Below are 9,284 nucleotides of genomic sequence, written 5' to 3'. Positions count from 1 at the left end.
TCTGTCCCTCTCTATTTCACTTTTATTTATTAATTTAAAATAAGATAATATGTATTTTTTTCCCTCTTAATGATAAAGTAATCACTGCGCACTGCGCAGAATGCATTTTGTCTGTAATTACTGCGCCAATCGCAGAATGTATTTCTCTATCCCTCTCTATTTTTTATTTATTTTTTTATTTATTAATTTAGGATATTTATATATATAAGATATATCTTATATATATATATTTATAACTATATACTCTAAATATAATACATAAACAAAAATTCTATAATTATTAATAGTCATGTTTACATAAATTTTAATTTTAAATAATTAACAACTTCTTGCGCTAACTTATTTCCGGTCATTTAATAAACCATTGACTTATCTTTTCAATATATTCAATGTGGGATTAACATCTGTTATTCTTATATAATTTTGTTAACAACTTTTTTTCCTACTTAAGGACCTCTTTATAGACCACATTAGTAGTTTTCCCCTCAGGTGCTAGAATCACCAGACTGCTAGGTGAGCTTACCCTTGAGCAGGCCACGTAAAACTGCCCATGTGAGAAACAGTCCTCACTTAAATCAATCCCTGCTACTTTCAGCGACTGTCCCTGTGACTTATTAATGGTCATCGCAAAACAAACCTTGATAGGAAATTGCAGCCTTTTAAACTCGAAAGGGTACTCTGATGGTATGAGTGGTATACGTGGTATAAACACTGTATCTCCCCGAGCACAGCCGGTGAACACTGTGGCCTCGATAACATTCCTATAGAGTGCCTTTACTCGCAACCTGGTTCCATTACAAAGTTTTGGTGGATTGAGGTTTCGCAGCAACATCACTGGAGCCCCCACTTTAAGTCGAAGCTTGTAAGTGGGTAAACCAGGAGGGTTCAAACTATTTAGGAACTCCACGGGTTAATTGACAGCGTCATCTGTTTGTACCACCGAGTCTACAGATCTGTATTCCATTTCTATCTCGTCTAATGATTTAAGTAGAGTGTCATTAATAACACCAGCTTTATCGTTCTTAGGAGTCAAAATTGCACGCTCACACAACCAGTCCATAGATTTCTTTTTGATATCAACAATATCAGGGTATATTTTGTCAATAAGGTTAGCTAAGGTTGTCACTACTAAGCCTAAATCTTCTGGAATAATCACCTTTCCCTCAGACTCGGGATATTTTCCATCCCCTATTTCAAGTAGAATTTTCGAGAATTGCCCCGCGGAGACATCACCTTTCAAATATACCCTCATATTCTTTTTGAGAGAGAGTTTACAGATAAGAGACCATAAATATGATGCCTTACCCAGTCAGAAATGTAACCTTGATTCAAGGTTAATTCAACGTCGATATGGTTGACAGCTGGTTGAGTCGATAAGAAAGTCGATATTCCTGCAATATCGATCATGTCCAGTGTCGATTCAACGTCAAAGCGATTAATAGCGCTGTTTTGAGTGCGCACTTATAAAATTCGATCAATTTAGATTTTAATCCTAAAAAATATTACGACATTGTTTATGTAAATTGTACAAAATAATTTTATGGACGTTTAAGAAATGGCGTAATTGCGCGATCAATCACATATGTATAAATAATATATATAAATTTTATATTTAGGACCTATCCAGACAAACACTGCATATATAAAAAAATATAAAATATATAATATACTATATTTCAATCAAATTTCAACCTTCGACGTTGAAACGACGTTGAAACGATAAGTTGAATAGTCGGTGATATTTTATACGCTTTCGACGTCGAATCGACCAGAATTACGACGTTGATTCGACATTCGGTTTTCGACATTGATTCAACGTCGAATCAACTAATCATTTCTGACTGGGTAATGCATGCTTTAACCTCATCAGCTCGAGTTCCCCTTTGCACTACAGGCAAAGTCTGTCGGAAGTCTCCAGCCAGCAGCACAGTGACTCCCCCCATCACTCCATCGTTACCCCTAATATCTTTTAAGGTTGTACTCAATGCTTCAAAACCCCCTTTATGTGCCATGGTGCTCTCATCCCAAACAATGAGCTTACAGTCCCGCAACACTTGGGCCATGTTGCTTTGTTTTGAAATATTGCACAAGGGTGTTTCTACATAGTTTAGATTGAGGGGCAGCTTAAAAGCAGCGTGAGCGGTCTTGCCTCCCTCTAACAGCGTAGCAGCAATGCCAGAGGATGCAACAGCCAAGGCAATGCCACAATCACTTCTTACTTTTGCCAAAAGTAAATTAATGAGAAAAGTTTTTCCAGTACCACCTGGAGCATCTAGAAAAAAGACCTGACCAGCACTTAATTCAATACTGCTAAGGACCTGCCGATAGACAGCGAACTGCTCATCTGTTAGTAAACCCTCGTTATTCGACACCACTTGTGCTAAGATGTTTACATCATAATTTGTTTCTCTCAGATAATCCCGATTTCTCAAAACTTCTCCTAACCTTTTTGGCTGAGACAGACCATATTGTTGTAACTCCTGTCCTCCCAAAGCCAATACTGCGTCTTCAATCATCACCAAACATCTGTTATACACCTCGTCCATTATCTGCTGCGCACTGCTTTGCAACTCTCTTTCCACTTGTCGTGTAATATCTTCTGAGAGGCTGTCTTTATACTTTTCCCAAAGACTCATAGGCTCGTTAAGTTGACAGAATACCAACATCACTGTAAAAAGCTCCCGCAGCTTGAAGGAAGAAGCACACAAAGCAGCTTCCTCCAATGTATTGTCCCAGTGTTTGTCATCTTCCAGCAAACCTAATACCTTGCATGCAGACTGGAATGTGGAACAGACAACACCATTTACAGTTTTCAATTCTAAAAATGATGTTGGACCTCGAATCTCATACAGCAACATGCGAAGATAATAACACTCTGTGTTATTTGGATGGATGGTATACACTCTTCCCAGCACATTGTCCTTCTTTATTCCTGGCCAGCCATCGACATTCATTCCCCGCTTTCTTCTCTCAAACTTGTTATTTTTAAACACAAAATAAAAAGAAACCTCACAGTACAAAAGAGTTTTTGCAAAATCGTCGGTTTTGCACAGCTCGAAGAAAGCCAAGAGTGTTGTCTGAAGTGGATTACTAATCCTCTCAACTAAGTTTTTGGAATTAAAGTATACACGCTGACCATTCTCGAGGTGTACAGCTAGATGAAAGACAGCAGGATACCTCTCATGAATAGGAAACGCCAAGATTCTCCAAACTGCCTCTGAGCTGCTAATATACCGTCCACTCTCGTACAATTTTACCTCATCCCTCTTATTCTCTAAGGCAAAAGTCGCTTGATCACTGCCCTTATTCACGTACTTACAAATATACTTTATAGATTTAACTGAATTACATAATTCCACATTAATATGAGCATTGAAAGTACGTAACAAAACAGGATTATAGGGCACCACCCAACGATTGTCCAGCTCTATTTCATTGATTTTTACGGTAAATCCACCATCAGCTTGAGACCTTCTCCGATACTGCGGATATCCATCGTTTCCTGTCTGAGTGTCCTTTAGAAGTTGCCTGGGATACCTCTTGCTGCAATTGCCTCCTTTCATACATGGCGAATTACGGTTTAAGCCCCCGCAGGGCCCATGAATCATATTGGCCTTGACAATATTATAAAGAAGAGAGTCTTTCACGGGATCAGGTATTTCAGCACATATGACTTTGTCGATCATATTATTAAAGATGCGCTGCTCTAGCCACAGCAAGATGTGAATATGAGGCAAACCTCGTTTTTGCCATTCCACAGAGTACATGAAACACGTCACTTTTCCAAACAAATCACCCTTTTTTAAAAGAGCCATCATTTTCTTCACCTTGAGATGAAATACCCTAGCTATAATATCGTGTCGATCGTGAGATTTTTGGCCAGGAAGCAGTACATCTGTGATATCCTTCCACTTTGGATTACAAGTAAAAGTAATAAACAGATCAGGACGACCGTAAAAACGGACGTATGTCATAGCGTCCTGAGTTCGCTCATGCATATAGCGTGGTCCTCCAGTGAATGATGACGGAAGCACCACCATTTGACCCATCTGAGCAACGTCAGCATCCTGCTTTCCCATGGCGTCTCTCAAATGAATGTAACTATCTGCCCTCAACTGCACCTGGTTATTCCTAATATAATTCAACCTTTCAGTCTCTATTTTAGCATACATATCAACCAAAAATTGACTGAAAAGTGAACGGAAGTACACCAATTAAAACATACTAAAACAATAATATAGGCATTTTATAAAATATAAATAAATTAAACATACTGAAATAATATTTTTTATTTTATAAATACCTTATTTTCTCTCTCTCTCTCTCTCTCTCTCTCTCTCTCTCTCTCTCTCTCTCTCTGTCTCTCTCTCTCTCTTTCCCTTATTTGGAACAATTTCTTTTCTTTTCTTTAATTTTTATCTTTTTCTTTACGAATATATTCTATAACCTCGTAATGTTAAACCATTCGCACTATAACGGTTTTGACAATTTTATAGTGAAGTTTGAAATCTTACATTTAAAAAAATATTAGTATACTATGTTCAACGTGCATGACGACGTCACCGCAAATCGCGTGCGCATTATTATCGATCAATTTAGTATGTAGCTATATTTACATAATATGAAAAAAAGACTGTATTAGCTGATGATTTCACAATCACATATTAATTCTGCATTTTCAATTATGTAATAGCTTAATAATAACATAATGAGTTAAAAATATGTCAATACAAAATTTATGCACATAATTTTAATTCTTGGATTCCTATTTTATATTCCTGCAATTATTATTATGTTAGAACATGATATTGTATCACCCCCTTAGAACACATTTTAACCCTTTTCACCCCCTTAGGGGTTGAATTTCTAAAAATTCTTTCTTATTCATATACTTTTGATAAAAATTTTTGATAAAAATTATCTCATCAAGTCTAAAAGATATTAACGAATCCATGAAAACACATTTTAACCCTTTTCACCCCCTTAAAACTTTTGATAAAAATTTTTGATAAAAATTATCTCATTAAGCCTAAAAGATATTAACGAATCCATGAAAACACATTTTAACCCTTTTCACCCCCTTAAAACACATTTTAACCCTTTTCACCCCCTTAGGGGTTGAATTTCTAAAAATCCTTTCTTAGTGGATGCTTACGTCATGAAAGGAATACACCCTCCAAATTTCAAGTTTCTAGGTTCAGGGGTTTGAGCTGGGCGTTGATGAGTGAGTCAGTCAGTCAGGACATCTACATTTATATATATAAGATATATATCTTTTTTTAATCATTAGAATTCGCACGTGTAATTGATACTCGTTTAGAATTGAATTTAAATTTTAACGGAAGAGTTATTGAGGGAAAAGCGATTTTTGACTATAGAAAGGGAACCTTCAAGTTACAAAATAGTGAGTAGACATTTTCTTTTATATTGAACAAGTTTAAGGTTTGGATCGTTTGGATTAATATGTAATATAACGCAATTTTTTAGATTCTAGATAGCTACAGATTAACTATATCAAGTGTCACAAATTTTACTACTGGAACTTCTTTAAATTATGAAATTGGATATTGTGGTGCATATGGAAGTAAATTTGCTATTCAGTTACTACAAAGCGTAGAAATTTATAGTAATCGGTAAATATAAAACAAAACTGTAAATTTCAAGAAATACATATATTAAAAAAATATTTAATACACAGATATTTTAAAAATTATAGTTGAAAGTAATTGATGTACACATGATAGTATAATGCTTTCAGATGTACAATTCAAATTGAATATAAAACAAGTTCAAATTTTCCTTCATTATATTGGCTAACGCCTGAGCAAACTGCCGATGGTGAACATCCCTTTCTACTGTCTCACAACAAGGTAAACTGGCTATAAAACAAAAGCGTTTTTCTACATTAACATAGATTATATAAAAGTGTCTATTTTTTCAGTTAACTATGCTAGAGCATGGTTTCCCTGCCAGGATACACCGTCTGTCAAATCTACATACACTGCTATAATAAGAATTTAAGCACAGGTAGTATTTGCATGTTTTGTATTTATTCATGAAAACACAGATATACTATTGATTGTTATTAATATATTATTTAAAAAAGTAATAAAAGTTTGCAAAGAAATGAAATATGTTCAAACATAAATATTCATATTTTTATAAAATTTAATTTTCCTAACGCGAGCGTGAAATGGGCCGCTTTTCGCACTTGTTTTGAGTGAGCAAAACGATCCATTTCTCCACTAGTTGAAAAATGGAGCCATTTCTCAACTAATGGAGAAATGAAATTGTAAAACAAGCGCGAAAAGCGGCCTGTTTCACGCTTTTGTTAGAAAAAATAGTATGAACAACTCGTGGGAAGAGTGGTCGAGCCCAACTTCACACTCATTCAAAATTGACCACTTTTCCCACTAGTTGTACAATATACTATTTTCATAAGCTGTTTTAATTAAATTAAAATAAAGTATTAATTTAATTTTTAATGATTATCTATTTTTGTATTTTATTTTTTAGATTTCAGTAACAAAAAATTTTACAGTTCTATAATGTCCGCAATTTTGAAAAATGTATACGAGAGTGGGGAACTAAACATATGTGAATTCCATCAAACAAATCTGGTACCATCTTATGCAGTGATTATTGCTGTGGGCTTACTAAAGAAAAAACCACTTGATGCACTTAATGCAAGAACATATACAATATTCGCCGAAAGCAAAATTATTAGACAAAGTTTCAATACGTTTTGTTCGAAAATTATTACGACAAAGAGAATGTTGAAGATTGCCGAAAGTGTGTGCGGACCTTATTTTTGGGGTAATCATCAACTGTAGATATTGGTTTATTTAAATTTATGCATATAACGATTTTTACCTTTTTGTATTATCAATTCTCCCTTCTTTATTCATTGTTATTATTTCTTATTATTACATCTCAAATATTTCTAGAGAGATATGATATATGCGTGCTTCCACCAAGTCTCGCCCACTTCGAAATAGAATGTCCATGCGTGACATTTATTTCGCCGACTCTACTTGGCGGAGATCAGTCTTGTATCAGTTCACTCGCTCGAAATATCTCACAGAGCTAGGCAGGAAATTTAGTTACATGTTCCAATTATGAGCATCTGTGGTTGTGAATAAGAGTTTTAGCATTTTTATTAGCAGGAAAATTAAAAGCAAACTACCGATTCTTGAAGATATGAAGTCTTTCCTCGACAGGGAAGAACTAGATGACCTGAACGGTGTTAACGTTAGTTTAATAAAAGAAATGGATTAATAAATAATGTTACCGGGTGACAATATTTTGCATTGTATTCCCAACAAACACACACACACGCACATTTTTCTTGCATTCTTACTTTATTATCTTCTGAATTGTATTATAGATTCAAAAATTAAAGAATTCTGGCTCACTAAAATGCTTGATACCAAATTTGACGAATTTGTTGCCCCATGAAGCTACTAAATACGTGCCTTACGAGTGTGGATGCGTGCTCTTAAATCGTCTAGAGTATATGTTAGGAGGATCCTCAGTATTCAAACCGTTTCTTAAATCTTATTTTCACGAATTTGCACTGGAAAGTATAGACACTCAAGATTGGATAAACTATTTGTATCAATATTTTCCTAACAAAAAAGAGGTACTATCTCTTTTATACAAATTACTACAGTTTCACTAGTATTCATCTTTTAAACATTTAAATATAATAACTTTAATGTTGTTTTCAGATGTTACGTAATGTTATATGGTACGCATCTTTCTTTAAAGTCACTTCTCCATGCATTTTACCGAGAATGACTGCATGGGAAGCAAAGTTTTTCAAGTTAGCGGAAGAATGGGTCACACGGGGTTATAGATCTCGTACACCTAGTGGCTTAAATAGTGGAAGGTACCTTTGTGACGCTGAGAGAATAATATTCTTGAACTACTTAAATTCTTTCTATACGGGTTTAATAACTGCACAAAAACTGAGATCAATTTCATATCGTTACGCTTTAGATATTCAAAATGCTGAAATATGGTAAATATGTGTGTACATCTTCATACAAATTAATACACAATTACTTAACGTAAAGCGCATATGTATTTTGCAAATTTCTTTGGCTGCTATTATGCATTAATGTTCGATGGGCTGAGAAAGTTGAATAAGCTTTGAACTTCGCTGTTGAATTTTGTTCGCCAAATTATGCATGTCGTATATTTCAATATTTGTACGAGTGGATTGAAATGCGATATGAAAAATAAAGAGAAGATGTTGTGTGAAACCCAGAAGAAATTGGCCATTATTTCACATTTAAATTGATAATTATCTGGTTAGCAATTAACTTAATTTTCTTTTTGACAAGATAAGATTATCAATAACTGTAGTATAAAATAATTTAATAAAATTATTATAGAAAGAAACGCTTGAAAAATATTGAACTGTTTATGGAACAAATATGGTGGAAACAAATTTCTATAGCACGCAATTGATATAAGATAACTTTGTTAAAATTTAAAATGTTGTTTGTTTTATTTAAACAGTTGCAGAGCCAACAATTATAGGTAGTTCAGTTTGTTGTGACGCATGACGACAATTCCCGTTGGATCATCAAATAAAAAAACATAAATTAATAAAAATAAAAATATACTTCTTATACCTGTTATATACAGAAGACCGTGTAATTAATTATAGTAATGTAATTTATTGTACGTAACATAATTATCTCTGCATAAGCTTCCAAATTTCATTTTTTTTTACAATAATGAACTACGCGTATTACTGATATCAAATCTTGACAAAAAGATTGAATCTTGGATATACGTAAAGAAATGTTTTATGCTACTTCCTTGATTAATCGCGTTGACATAGGGCCGGTATCACTGCAGTCTCCGATTAACGTGATCCTCCGATTAAACTCACTCTGCATCTCTTTCTAACTGTCCCCCTAGAAAGAAACGAAGAGTGAGTTTAATCAGAGGATCACGTTAATCGGAGACTGTGATACCGGCCCATAGCTCACACTTTATCTGCTTAATGAAAGAATCTCCTATAATACTTCTACTAATAAAAAGAATTATTGCCTTATTTTTAATTTGAGGGAAATTTATAACGTATACAGTTTATTTCAATATGTTTTGTTTTTTATTTATAATATTTATAATTGATTATTTGTAATATAGATATAATATTTATATATTTTTATAATATATGTACAATATTTATATTTTTATAATATGTATATAATATTTACATGTACATTTATATTATAATATATAATATTATACAAAGTATTTGAAAA

General features: G+C 33.8%; 2 protein-coding genes and 1 pseudogene across 2 annotated transcripts; 1 reads left to right on the top strand and 2 right to left on the bottom strand.

The window, feature by feature from the left end:
* Positions 1-442: 442 nt before the first annotated feature.
* Positions 443-964, bottom strand: LOC112452935 (annotated as a pseudogene).
* Positions 965-1,823: 859 nt separating this feature from the next.
* On the bottom strand, positions 1,824-4,172 carry LOC112452934. Its single transcript, XM_025013404.1, has one exon. It carries the CDS (start codon positions 4,170-4,172, stop codon positions 1,824-1,826), a length of 2,349 nt encoding a protein of 782 aa, XP_024869172.1.
* Positions 4,173-4,550: 378 nt separating this feature from the next.
* On the top strand, positions 4,551-6,010 carry LOC112452933 (leukotriene A-4 hydrolase-like). Its single transcript, XM_025013403.1, has 4 exons — positions 4,551-4,598; positions 5,488-5,633; positions 5,759-5,870; positions 5,942-6,010. Exons 1-4 carry the CDS (start codon positions 4,551-4,553, stop codon positions 6,008-6,010), a joined length of 375 nt encoding a protein of 124 aa, XP_024869171.1.
* The last annotated feature ends 3,274 nt before the right edge of the window (positions 6,011-9,284 follow it).

Source organism: Temnothorax curvispinosus, unplaced genomic scaffold, assembly GCF_003070985.1.
Source record: "Temnothorax curvispinosus isolate PA1 unplaced genomic scaffold, ASM307098v1 QBEX01003830.1, whole genome shotgun sequence".
NCBI classification, from domain to species: Eukaryota; Metazoa; Arthropoda; class Insecta; order Hymenoptera; family Formicidae; genus Temnothorax; species Temnothorax curvispinosus.
Note: the sequence above shows the minus strand (reverse complement) of the source record. Positions and strands in the feature narration are given on the sequence as shown.

Coding starts and splice junctions, on each gene's coding strand:
- LOC112452934 (XM_025013404.1), bottom strand. CDS start 4,172: ATGTATGCTAAAATAGAGACTGAAAGGTTGAATTATATTAGGAATAAC.
- LOC112452933 (XM_025013403.1), top strand. CDS start 4,551: ATGACGACGTCACCGCAAATCGCGTGCGCATTATTATCGATCAATTTA. Junction 5,634..5,758: donor GTAGAAATTTATAGTAATCG/GTAAATATAAAA, acceptor TAATGCTTTCAG/ATGTACAATTCAAATTGAAT. Junction 5,871..5,941: donor TTCTACTGTCTCACAACAAG/GTAAACTGGCTA, acceptor CTATTTTTTCAG/TTAACTATGCTAGAGCATGG.